Source organism: Sinocyclocheilus grahami, unplaced genomic scaffold, assembly GCF_001515645.1.
Source record: "Sinocyclocheilus grahami isolate Dianchi unplaced genomic scaffold, SAMN03320097.WGS_v1.1 scaffold153.1, whole genome shotgun sequence".
Lineage (NCBI taxonomy): Eukaryota > Metazoa > Chordata > Actinopteri > Cypriniformes > Cyprinidae > Sinocyclocheilus > Sinocyclocheilus grahami.
This window is the reverse complement of record NW_015505332.1, coordinates 1,998,689-2,012,410: the sequence shown is the minus strand read 5'-3', so window position 1 is coordinate 2,012,410 and position 13,722 is coordinate 1,998,689. Positions and strand designations below refer to the sequence as shown.

General features: G+C 38.4%; 2 protein-coding genes across 2 annotated transcripts in view; both read right to left on the bottom strand.

The window, feature by feature from the left end:
- The window catches only part of LOC107592457 (myotubularin-related protein 11-like), a 33,459-nt gene extending 29,531 nt beyond the window's left edge, over positions 1–3,928 (bottom strand). The window contains exon 1 of the mRNA XM_016281975.1: positions 3,614–3,928. Coding sequence (XP_016137461.1) covers positions 3,614–3,670 — 57 coding nt within the window. The 5' untranslated portion in view covers positions 3,671–3,928. The remainder of the gene's footprint in view (positions 1–3,613) is intronic.
- A 5,522-nt stretch (positions 3,929–9,450) lies between these two features.
- Positions 9,451–13,722, bottom strand: part of LOC107592521 (OTU domain-containing protein 7B-like) — a 45,796-nt gene continuing 41,524 nt past the window's right edge. The window contains exons 7-11 of the mRNA XM_016282053.1: positions 13,441–13,547; positions 13,209–13,336; positions 12,752–12,901; positions 12,339–12,439; positions 9,451–11,732 (exon numbers count right to left, since the gene is read on the bottom strand). Coding sequence (XP_016137539.1) covers positions 10,278–11,732; positions 12,339–12,439; positions 12,752–12,901; positions 13,209–13,336; positions 13,441–13,547 — 1,941 coding nt within the window. The 3' untranslated portion in view covers positions 9,451–10,277. The remainder of the gene's footprint in view (positions 11,733–12,338; positions 12,440–12,751; positions 12,902–13,208; positions 13,337–13,440; positions 13,548–13,722) is intronic.

Here is a 13,722-nt window from a genome sequence, read left to right as displayed (position 1 = left end):
GGCCAGACTCGTTGAAACAAGACGGCCAATGGGAATGTAGGAAAGCACTGTGCCACCACATAAACCTCACACTGTTAAGTTTATTAGTCATCGCCTAGAGGCACAATAAGCCTTTGTGCGGAGCATCAATCTAGAGCTAAATGAGGCAACTAGAGGCCTGGTGGGATGCTTAAACCTATCGCTTTACAGAGCCAAGCTATTGTACGGCGGCTCGTTATTTTCTTCGCGTGCATCTCTCTGCTGCAGAGAAATGTCAACAAACGGGAACAATGCATCTATTTCTATAAAGTATTTTCTCTGCATGTCAGTTCAGATGGTTAAAAATAGCACCTTTGTTCTCAAACTAACATACCTGAAATGAAAAATCAGTCTCGTCTAGCCGTGACGCTGCCTTTCCTGGGCTTTATTTCCCAAATAAAACAGCCTTGGGGGGGGGGGGCAAAAACAATTAATATTACAACAAGGGTTATTGTGGTTAACTAAAACCAAAATAATTAAAATAAAATTTTTCGTTACTTGGAATAAAATAGATGTTATATGAAATAAAGTAGTAATAAAAAAGTAACTTATTTTTGCTAGTTTTCAAGGCAACATTTTTCATTTTCATTTAGATTCACTTGATGTACTAAAATAAATCAATAAAAACTATACAGACATACTAAAAAAAAAAACACAAATAAAATTACAAAACAGTTAAATTAAAATGAAATGAAAAAAACTAATGTAAAATATTATCAGTGCTATTTTAGTATCATTCGTATACTATTATTGTTGTCAATATTTTGAATTAGATTTTTTTTCCACTTTAATTTTAGTTTGTGTTTTGGTTATTTTTTTAAACACGTCTATATAGTGTTTATTCATTTTTATTTAATATCTACTTTATTTTGTTTGAGATATTTTAATACTTTAACTTAAAGTACAACATTTCAGTTTGTTTATTTTATTTCAAACAATGATTTTTTTCTTTAATTTTTAGTATTTTTTTTTTTTACTTTTGGTTAAATGCTAATCCTAATCCCAATAATTAAAATAACACTTGTTACTACTGCTCATATTTAAAGATCTGTAGCGCTAAATAATACACATTGGCACGTACCTCATCCTGCACCACTAGTACTACAAATTTGATAAATCGCAATTTTAAAGTTTTCACTTGGAGGGTGATAAATCAAGTCCAAAACAGAACCTGAGCCATATCTAGAGACCTTAGGCCAGCAATAAACCCAGAACACCCTAGCAACCGCATAGCAACACACTAAAAACCCACTCAGAACACATTAACAACCACACAGCAACACCACAATACCCTAGAACTGCGACAGTGATTTAGGATTGGCAAGCATCACTCTCTACAAAACTGTTTTGCAAAACTAATCTAGTTTTATATAGATTCATATGCACAAACCACCACTGTTCCAGCTGTTTTTGTGTCGTCATTCTCTTTATGGAGCTTATTAAGAAACCACATCTCAAAAAAAGCAGTGCAGGAAAAGCTCCAAGGTCAATTAGAGGGTGTGTCGCAGTCTTGTTTATGTCATGCATCGTCTTTTTAAATAATGTAAAGTCAAAACAAACCTTCAGCAAAGCTCTTATTTAAACAACCACTCATCTCGCCAGATGACGCCGTTCACTTCGATAACATAAACGCAAGTAATTACATACGCCACATGGCATATTCCACTCCAACCAAACAAGCAACAATGAAAGAGATATCCCTGAGCTCTACAGCAGTATATTCGCATTTACAGTGTGTAGTTTGACCCATGGGGGAAGCGGCGAGTCATATTTTAGTTTTATTTTTCATTCCAGACGAGTTGATCCCAAGACTCCCATTTGAAGAGTCTGAAACGTCACATGTCAGCTATGAAAATCTCTGTTATGACTGAGTGACTGGTTTGAACTGGCTTAATGAGTTTTAAATGAAAAAGCCAATGTGGTAAAGTCTCGCCACAACTGCTACATTCACAATTCCTTCTCCATCTGTTCATGTACAGCACTGGATCAAAATATAGGTGGCCCCATTCTCAAATGCACCCGCTTGGGTGGCCTCCATCCACACAATCTACACAATTGGATTCATTTTCTAAGCAGGGAAGAGTCACGTCTGACACTTCAGCAATACTGATTCCCCACCTCCACACCTAGAGAGTTCTGGGTAGGCTGTTTCCATGGCAACAGCCAGATGTTGTGCACATCGGGGCCTCCACACTCTCCAGAATCCACGGGTGGAGGCATCTGCTAGCGGTTTCCCCCCCCGAGGCAGCTTAAAATAGCCAGGGAAGAAAAGTCATGCAGTAGAGGTGAGCAATAGCAGATTATAGCTCAAGAAAGTAGAAGATTTGCTCTCCCATAAATAAAATTGGTCATCATTTACTCATGCTCTTGTCATTCAGACAAATATATTATTTTCTTTCTTGCATGAAACACAAAGATGATATTAAGAGGAGTGTCCGATCAGCTCTTTTCCAACAAAAAAAATAAATAAATAGTGAAAGGTAATTTATGCTGTCAATCTCCTAAACAAATAAAAAATGAATAATTTAAATAATCAAACATTTTTTTAAAGCACTGAGTGTAAAACAAATGTTCTTTTCTATACAACCGAAGGGGATTGCAATTTATCCTCTCAATCCTCAAAATAAAAAGATTAACCAATTAAAAAAAAATTATAATGCATTATTTATATGAAATTAATATTTAATATTACAATACATCAAAACATATTTATGTCTCCAAGCATGCTTTATGAATGACTAAATAAAACATAAAATAAAAATACACTCACCACACCCTATGAGATAAAAAGTAGACAAAAATAAAAATGAAACCGAATTCCCATCTGAGAATCCAATAAAGGAGGCTCTGTTATTCCAACATATTTAGGCTTGATCATTTTTAAGTAACAAATACAACCAGCCAGACATTCCTTGCCCACTAAAGCAGATTTATGCTTTCTTGTTCCTTTTAGAGTTTTTGATTTTTATATTTTTTTCCTAAATGGAAAAACTGACTCCTCAACCACAGAATGTCGACTATTCCATTTAAAGAGTTTCTGGTGAAATGAAATGATGTGAATGTAGTTTCCAAATACAATAATTGTGAGAGTTATGGAAGATAGAGTATAGAACAGAAAAGTATATTCCATCATTCTCACAGCATCTGAAAAATACTAAGCACTGATGTAGTTCAGATCCAAAAACCAGCTAACCTGAGCTCAAATTCATATGCCAGACAACATAAGTCATTCTTAGAAAAAGTTTGAAACTATTTTTTTATGGAAAACTGACTCCCACCACAATTGCAGATTGTGGTTACATCCATTAAACCTATTTCTGGTAAAATGATGATGAATTTAATGGATGCAGTTTTCCTGGGAAAGTGACTAGTAACATTTGCATGAAAGTTGCACAAACATTTACTCATCTGTTATAAACTTACTGACAGATGCAATGCATAAAATTCACATGGGCGTGTTTGAAACCTTCTCAAAATCGTGCTTACTTTAATATGAATTACAATGTTTATATTATACTTAGACGACGCAGAAATGAGAAAACAATGATAAACTTCTAAATAAATGTTGGATATTTATATTATTATTTAAGCTTACCTTCATGTCCGGAACCATCTGTCTCACTTTAAAGGTGGTTTTGGACCCGGTCAACATGATTTCAACCTAAAACAGCTCCGGACTAACAGGATAAAAGGTGTATTTGAAAGAGGTTTGACGGTTTGATCATGTCCATGTTACTGAAATCGGATGGTCCGCGTCCAGTCTGCATCACTACGGCGCTTTCACACATTTCTCCATCCGTACTATGTTAATATAGGCTACTCAACTAAACGCGAAATCATCCCTAACGGAAATCTATTTTCACAAAGACGCGCTTTTCCCACCGCATTTGTTTACAGCCCCTTCGCCATAGTGAAATGACACGGGTGTTGCTGAGTAACAGAATCCAGGACCGAGTCTCTTAAAGGGCCAGTGCAGTACTGTGCTGTGCTTATGGACTGCTTCCATCTGTCTCTCAAAACCTAGTGAGCTGCAGCTCTTTAGGACATCCGTGGTCGTGTTCGAAATATCATACTAGCGTACTACTCTTACTATTTATACTTAATATAGTATGTATACTATAAATAGCATTCACATGTTCTGTATGAATTATCCACAAGATCTGACATTTCATTTACAAATATGATAAGTCACTACAAGGGTTAATGTTTAATGTCTAGCCCCTACTGGTAGATTTGCTGGTAAAGTCTCTTTGCCCATTGACAACTATTTAAAACGACAGACTCTTTTTTTTATATATATACATATATATACTGTATATGTGTGTGTATGTATATATATATATATATATATATACACACATACACTGAACAAAATTATAAGCGCAACTCCATCCGTACTATGTTAATATAGGCTACTCAACTAAACGCGAAATCATCCCTAACGGAAATCTATTTTCACAAAGACGCGCTTTTCCCACCGCATTTGTTTACAGCCCCTTCGCCATAGTGAAATGACACGGGTGTTACGGAGTAACAGAATCCAGGACCGAGTCTCTTAAAGGGCCAGTGCAGTACTGTGCTGTGCTTATGGACTGCTTCCATCTGTCTCTCAAAACCTAGTGAGCTGCAGCTTTTTTGGACATCCGTGGTCGTGTTCGAAATATCATACTAGCGTACTACTCTTACTATTTATACTTAATATAGTATGTATACTATAAATAGCATTCACATGTTCTGTATGAATTATCCACAAGATCTGACATTTCATTTACAAATATGATAAGTCACTACAAGGGTTAATGTTTAATGTCTAGCCCCTACTGGTAGATTTGCTGGTAAAGTCTCTTTGCCCATTGACAACTATTTAAAACGACAGACTCTTTTTTTTATATATATACATATATATACTGTATATGTGTGTGTATGTATATATATATATATATATATATACACACATACACTGAACAAAATTATAAGCGCAACACTTTTGTTTTTGCCCTTGGCAAAGGTTTTGCATGCTAAAAATAAATCTTCTCCTAAACCTATTAAAAGAACATGGCGTAGTTAAATCTCATTTCCATTCTATGCATCTAAATGCGCAAAATACCAGTCAATATACATTAGGTTGTTTACAAACAATTCAGACTGCTGTACCATAATTCTCTTCTGCTCAAACATATTGCACTTCACAGGTGAGCAAACACACCTGACATTCCCATAGTTTTTGACACCCTAGTTACCTTGTCACTGCAGTATCAAAGAACCATTTCACAGCAACGTCCAAACAGCAGAGAGACTGAGACAGGCGTCTTCAGATTACGATGTGTCCAGCATCAGCGCTCAGGTGGATATGAACACGATGCAGTGTGCACTGTGTGGAAAAGGCTTCCACTTGAAATGGATACCTGCAAAGCAAAAACAAATGAAAACTGATCCCAAAGATATCAGTGTTGGTATTACTAATTCATCAGACTCTCACTTTGAATTTATTAGAGCAAAAGAACTCAACCAATAGCCCACAAAAATACCTCATAAATAATACAAACATCCAGAGCACTAATCGGGCAATTTCTCACATTATAAGTGAAAGCAAAATACGTCTTCAGCAATCTAATATAAACTTGCATTAAGAAGAGTAAACTTTATTTATGCTTTACCCTGTACACTGTGTCCTGACGCAAGGCAAAAATCACATGCTGTGGTAATTACCAGTCCTAGATGGCAGACAGTGCTTGCTGGAAATTAAAATTAAATGACTTTCACTTGCAGTAACTTAAGATATTTCTGAAACAATTGCAAGGATCAGCTGCATTTTAGCTGAGTAAACACATTGCTTCTTTATATGCTTGCTTACGACTATAGTTTTAGTTTTTCTTAATTTAGGTTTCCACTCTTCCATACTGGGATTACTGGAAAAATCATTGAGATGGCAAAAGAGCAGATTCTAACCAAAGAAATATTTTAGAGAAGAGCCTTAAAATATTGAAAAATGTCCATTATTTTTTTTATTATTTTTTGCAAATTAATAACAGTTCACCAAAAAAAAAAACCAAAAAAAAAAAACACCACTTTTCACTTCACAAGACATTAATTTATGGACTGAAGACGTGTGGATTATTGTGATGGTTTTATCAGCTGTTTGGACTCTCATTCTGATGGCACCCATTCACTGCAATGGATCCATTGGTGAGCAAGTGATGTAATGCTACATTCCTCAAATCTGTCCTGATGAAGAAACAAACTCATCTACATCATGGATGGACTGAGGGTGAGTACATTTTCAACAAATTTTCATATTTGGCTCAACCATTTCTTTAATCCCCACTAAAATGTTTAAATTCTCCAGTTTTCCTTAACTGTGGGAATAACCTTATATATGCAGCTGAAAGCTCTTGTGTCACTGTAAAAATACAAGATGTTTGTTATTAAAGGCTCATATAGTTAAATGTAGAGAATGAGGGTGCAAAATAAAATCAATACAAACAAACTGTTTAAATACAATGAGAATTTTATTAAAACGGTGCAAAAAGAAAAGAAAAAAATACAACTAACATAAAAATTAGATGTTCTTTCCACCTAGATTGCACTGTCACACAGCCTGGGGTCACCTCTCAAACAAGGAGAAAGGTAAAACGGCTGAAAACAAACACAAACTGCCCAATTAGCCAGAAGTAAATGCACAAATATGATTAGATAAATTGCATCTGCCAGTTCTGTACATGCAACAGTTTCAGTCTCATGCAAATTGGAGAATGCCGATGACTGTAGCTCTGTCACATCCATGAAAACATACCATATAAAAATAGTAAGCTACATCATAACAAATCAAAGATCACTGTATTAAATAAGAGAATTTAGTGTGTGAAAACTGATGGTGGTGGACGCCACCACCATCGTTAAAAAAATGTACTCAAAATTCGATTAAGTATCATAATTCGCTTTGAAATAGAAATCAAAATTAGGAATCTTCAGGAGGCCCGTCTGTTTGACAACTAGCCACATAAGAAAGAACATCCTAGTTTCAGAACTAAACATCCCAAACTTCTTGAAAAATCTTACTACAAATATATATTTCCAAATCATACCTTGTCAGATCACTGATGGAGAAATTAGTTTGTTCACAAGAAACACTCAGATTTAAGAGGCTTCTCTTGTCAGTCATCGCCGTACGCTCCAGAATACTGACTCCACCACCAATCAGGGTACGGTCCTACAGCATACATTCGTATCTTTAAAAAACACTGTAAAACTGCATTTGATTTACAAAAATAACTTGAACGTATTTATACAACGGTTTTATTTCATAATACAAAAATGTTTGCACTCTTATTGAGGTCCAACGCTCGGGGTGGCTGAATGAGCTATCCATTCGTTAAATAACTGGATCCATTAAACGCAAGCAATGAGTACATTGGAAGGAGAACATAAATTTCTACGGAGAGTAGTAGTCGTTTCACTGACAATTTCCTCTTGTTTGTGCCTTGAAGCTGCAATAGGTTTGCAAAAGCACAATTCACCAGACGCGCACACACAAACACAAGCTCACACGCTGAATTCCTTTTTGCTGAGTGGAAATCTGGGTAAATGGTGTATGCCTTACGAAAGACTTTGCAATTTATATTCAAATGTGCTTGACTGAAAGAAAAAAAAGAAAAAATCCAAAAGCAGCAGCAGCAGCATACTCTTTGTCCCTTATTTACACTATGAAAATGTGAGCCATCTGTCTCAAAAGGTCACTAGGGGTGCACTGATTTAGACATAAAGGGGATAGCAAAAAAGAAACCCAAACAAGTGTGCCATCTACTGGTTATAAGAGTGAATAACGTGTCAAAGATATCTTGCTGTCTTTGGGTGAAAAACAAAACTAGCAACCCTTCAGGTTTTTATACCGCTGAAAAACGTTTTCAGACAATTTAGTGCTTTTAAACGTAAATTAATCTAAACTAAGAATTTACAGCTTCGAATGGATGGGAGATACCAAGAGCAAGAGAAGAGCGAGGTAAGTAAAATTTTTGTTAGGATACTAACCTAGCATATATTTAACTGTGCAAATCAGTAATGCAAATGTGGGAACATTGTGGCCTTGAGCTGACACAGTTATACAAATATTTGCAGACGACTGATTACATCTGTATTGAGTGTTTGAGAAGCTGAAGTGGGTTCGCTGTGACTACAACACCAACTCTACATCTACCATCAATGCAGCACACTAACACTTAACCACATCAAATGAACATGATCACAGCAGCAACATCCTCTTAAAGTACTATAAAGCCCATTTCACATGAGCAATGAGAAGGTAAAGGGATAGTTCAGCCCAAAATGAAGAACCTGTCGTCATCATTTCATTAACCCTCATGTCGTTCTGAACCTGTATGACTTTCTTTCTGCCGTGTCCAGCAGAACGTCCAAACTGCTCTTTTCCATATAATGAAAATGAATGGGGACATGTGCTCCAAGTCAAAATGCTGTAACTAAATATTTTAACAAAGCAAAATTAGTAGCATGTAAATGACATGTAACAGACTGGTTTGACTCAGATTCAGAGAAAACTGAGTGCATGTGTGCTACATTAGCAGTTTTGCTCTCCAACGTAGCTCTCAAAATCTCATTTGCACATCCACATTGGCTTGTTGTGCTCAGTTAAGACACAAGAACCAAATGGAGTTTGTCATCACTGGCATCAAATTTGTCAGTAGGCGAGATGGAGCGGAAGACTTTCTGTGAATAATGACTTCTGGTCCATTACTCACATTAAGTGATTGGTTCACATTTACTTCCATTGTATGGAAAAGAACAATCTACTTTTGTATTGGCCAATCATACAGGTTTAGAATGGCATGTAAGGCTGAATGAATAACAGCATTTTTATTTCTGGCTGAATTGTACAACTAGCTGGCTTTATCGGAGGCTTTAATGTCTTAACAGTGTAACAGGATTTGATCTCGATATACCATTCATTGTGTAATTGAGATGCTGAGAGATCTGCTGGCATCCCTCTAAGTCCACAAATATCAACAACACTATAATCAGCACTGCGAATCCAAAACCAAACAGAAGTAGAAATTCAGTTCAACTAAGACCCTGAACTAAGACTGAAAAGGCAACTAGGAAACAAGTGAGCTTGCACACAACAGTGGCACCTACAGCCGAACCCTGACCTCTGCAGTCCACGCGAGTGGAACTGCAAGTTCTCCCTCCAGAACGGAGCGAAATGCCAGACTAGAAGCACAGCAACATAACAGTCTATTGCATTGTCACGTCTGAAACCTGAAATGCACAACCTCTGGACATTAGAAAAGTGCTTGATTTGGTGCAGTGACTGCTCTGGGGGCGATCGATCATTAACATTTAAGCCGGTAACATTTGAAGGGGTCAGAAATTGTTTCAACATCAGCCCCCTTTGACCTGCGAGTACCTAGAACTCATTTATTAACATAACTCTTCTGCATGATGTACCATTTCTGAAAAATTACATCTGATTTCCTTTTTTTTACCCCCGCTAATTTGAAAGGTTTTGCATTTTTAAATGTTGTAGAAACACTTAGTAAAACGTAAACGACTGTGATTTTTTAATATGGACATGTGAAGACCCAAAGCAAAACCTTTGGCTATCAAGATTTAGCTCCGTAAGTTGAACATCTTAGAAGCGAGAAAGCACCATTTGAGCTAATTCAAGCCAGTCGGGTATGGCTTCCAAAGGGGCGCAAGTTAAATTATTGTAGCGTTGGGCCAATGCAGATAACACTCACTTGAAGTTAACAGTGTGTTTTTGCCTTACAATCGCAATTGGGCAAGTCTTACATTGATTGCAGCTGAAATCCTACATGAAATGTCTATTATTATGTATACAAACGCAGCTGATATAAATACGTATTTTCTGGTTGTGCTTAACGTGTATTTTGGGGTACGCGGCATGTTCGTGTTATGCAACGTAGCACATTGTGCTCCAATGTCTATTGCCTGTGCTCTACATTCTCGCCACTAGGAGGAGACAAGGAGACAGGAAAGAGGATGACCACGTCAAGCAAATGTGGGTGGAGCTTAAAGCTTCTGCCTATGAGCCACAGCAAATGTAACACAACAGCAGTCCTATTCCCACAATGGCCATTCATTGTGGGCGCCGAATCTCAGTAACCTGGTTCAGAAAGGCCGAACTTATGTCTTGAAGCAAGATCCACGCAATCAGGATATGATGTGGCTCACACGGCGGGCTCCAATGAGTCCTATAGGAGAGAAACCGGACAGAGATTGTCCATTCAAAACCTGTGGATAGCCGGCTCCGTTTCCCGTCTCTTCAGCTCCTCTCTGTAGCAGTACGAGCAGTAATTGCCCGTCTCGGGGTGGCCGTAGTAATTGCACGTAGGCGTTCGGCATTTGCTGGACTGCAGGTTGGCGAGGCCACCCGCACTGCCTAAAGAGTAATGCCTCAAGGGCATCGGCCCATTGCGACTGTCCAAAGTGAAACGTGAGTCCCGCAAGCCATTCGTGTAGCCTCCAGCAGGTTCGGTTGGGTAATCAATTGGGTCATGATCTTGGGGAAAAGACATCAGGCAGGGGCTGATGATACGGGATGGGCTACCCAAGCTGGTGGAGGGAGTGTGGTACTGGGTATGGGGTGGGCCCTGTGCTAGGGGGCAGTGTCGGGGCAAAGTAGCATAGGATGGTAGGCCTGGGTAAGAAGACGGCGAACCTCCTGCCAGCTGCCGTCGTGTATCCAAATAACCATGCATATGGAGATGCTGCGTGAGTGGGGTAGGAGAATGGTCAATGAAGGTGGCCCTAGGGATTGGGACCACACCAGAGTACATCACCGGGCTGAAAGACGACGACTTCAAAGCGTTAAAAGTAGGAGGTGAGTTATCAGTGACTTCCTCTTTGCTTTCAAAACTTCTGTAACTCAGCTCAGGCCCGTCCTTTTTCAGTTGGGACCCAGCAGTCGTTGCGAGACCTCCAGCCGCTTTCCGCTCAGCTTCCCTTCTCTGTTCCTGTTCGGCACGGAAGCGCTCCTCGGCGTCAAGCAGGTAGCGTTGGATCATTTCCTCCTGAAATGGCTGCCGGTTGCTTGTAGTGAGTAGCGCAGCGAAGATGTACTTCCTTTCGCCTTGCATAGCGGATCGGAGGATGCTGAGACTCACTTTCACATCCGAACTGTACTTAAAAGGGTCACCTTCAGTAGAGTAGCTTCCATTTTGTCGCTCGCTGGTTGAGGAGGGTGAACCTTTCCCAGAGTCCTCAGAGCCAGTTTGAATGGAAGGAGAGCCGTCCTTACAGCCCTTACGACCTCTCAGAGAGCCTTTCTTCTTCTCTTGACCCTCCTGTTTGGATCCAATTCCACTTGTATTCTTTCCCGTCATCAGGCCTCCCACATTCTTTTTCAGCTTACTGCCCAAGCTCTTGCCAAAGCTACCCAGCTTGTTGGCAACGGAGTCTGCACGTTTCTTGTCCTTATCCTTTTCTTTGTCTTTCTTTCCCTTCTCCTTTCCAATTGTGCCAGTTGTCCCTGCTGAACTGTTACTGCATGAACTAGAGGAGCTGGAAGATCCACCACTTGTTTTGCCTGTTGTGCCACTGGTTCCAGTAGTACTGCTGTCTCCATTGCCATTGGAACTGCTGCTGACGGACTCCTTATCGGACTCTCCAGAGTCTGGCGGGGTGCGGGCATCCTCTCCTGCAGATGCTGTAGGTGACTCTGGCTGGGCCAATGGGGCCTGCTGTGAATGCAAAAAATAAATAAATAAAAATAAATAAATAATTTATTATTTAATTACTTTATTATTTTTAATTAAGAAAAGTAAGATAATCCCATTTCATACCCATATCCAAATTACTTTTTGACTTTTACATATAACAAAAAAAAAGTCTGCATTTAGCATATTCATAAAAATTTATAAAAACATAAAAATCTGGGAAAAATCTGGGAAAATTATTAAACTCATCTTCAAATAAATGAATGTACAACTTATAATATATTTTACAACAAATAATCTTTACATCACACATTTTTTCCCAGACAAGTTTATATTTAGATAGCATAAAAATGAGAAGGGACCAGAAAACCCTCTATGCCAGTTTGGCAGTTTAATTAGAATCATCATTTATTTTTTACATCATGACTTGTAAAAAAATGTCATGACTTGTAAAAGCCTTTTACATCATGAGGGTAGCTTTAAAACATATTTATACCATCCTACAGACATAAACCTTTTTAGTGTTAGAAATAAAAATGCTTTGAATGTACTTTTTTTGTTGTTGTTGTCAGAGCAAATTTACCAAAGGTTTCTGGCTGACAGTTTACACTAAACCAGTTAAATTATTCTTAGATCGTTGTCATCTTTGCCCCATTCCCAGTCTTCTCCAGGATCCACAGCAAAGTGCAAAGGCAGCATCTTATGATCCGAGTCCGTCAGAGGGATCACGACTGCGGAGATTTTTACCAAACAACAGGTAACAAATGGTCAGTATCATTCTGAATTTCACTACTACCCTACTTGTTTGTAAATAAGCCAAATTATAAACACAATGCAGTATTCAAATGAACTCCAAGACTACAGTCCCAAAGGCCTTTGAAGAAATAAGCTGGATTAAAGTGGATAAAGACTTTCTGGAAACAATAAATTATTACAGATTTTGTTCTGTCTTGCTTTGAAAAACCGGTTTATCAGGCAGGAACAGCACACTGCATGAACCATAAAAAAGCAAACCAATTTGCTACATATAAACCACTCCTCACCTTGTTCTTTGGAACTGTCTTTCTGCTCCATTGAGACCAGGGCAGAGAAATGGGCCTGGTCATATGCCAGAACGAGAGGGGAGCGGTGGCACTTGCTGGCTGGTACTTCTAGGGGCAGGTAAATCCCTCCAAATGGGATTGGTGCAAAAGCTAAACAACAGACAAAAATGATAAGCTTTGCTTATGGAACATGAGAGGACAAATGGAAAATGCATTATTTACAGGGGACATAGTCAACACTTTTTGCCACTGCATTTTTCTGCTAAAGTCATAGTCTTGGTTCTTGGTTACAATCTAACCATTAAGATTTCGATTTAGCTATTTTTACAACTTGGCTTCAATAGACAAGAAAGGCTTTCTGAGTGGTAAATGTTAGAGCACCTCAAAGTGTGTCAAACTCCCCACAAAAAAAAAAAAAAAAAAATTATCCAAAAATTAACATTCTGTCCTTATTTACCTTCTCCCCCAGAGTCCCGCAGCATGGTGTCAGCCACAACCACTATCGGCCTACGGAGCACATGAGCAAGAACGAACACATGAAACTCCTCCAGGCTCTCGTACACCGGCTCCTCCTGTGACTCGGCACTGCGGGACACAAAACACACTCTCACAGCATGAGCAAAACATTCCAGAATACCTCTGTTTACAGCTTTCAAAGCAGAAAATAAAATCAGATGCAATCAACACACCCGTTGCTGCCGTTAGTGCTGTAGTGTATCCTGGGTTCACTGGATGCCAGTTTCAACAACTCATTCCACTCTTTCTGCCACTCTTCCTCTGTGTAAACCAGTCCCGACTGCACACAAATCCACACACACACAAATATTAGGCTGAAACAAAGACCAACTTGAGCAGATTTTCCTAATTACACTACTGTTCAAAAGTTTGGGGATGGTAACTTTTTAATTTTTATATATATATATATATATATATATATATATATATATATATATATATATATATATATATAT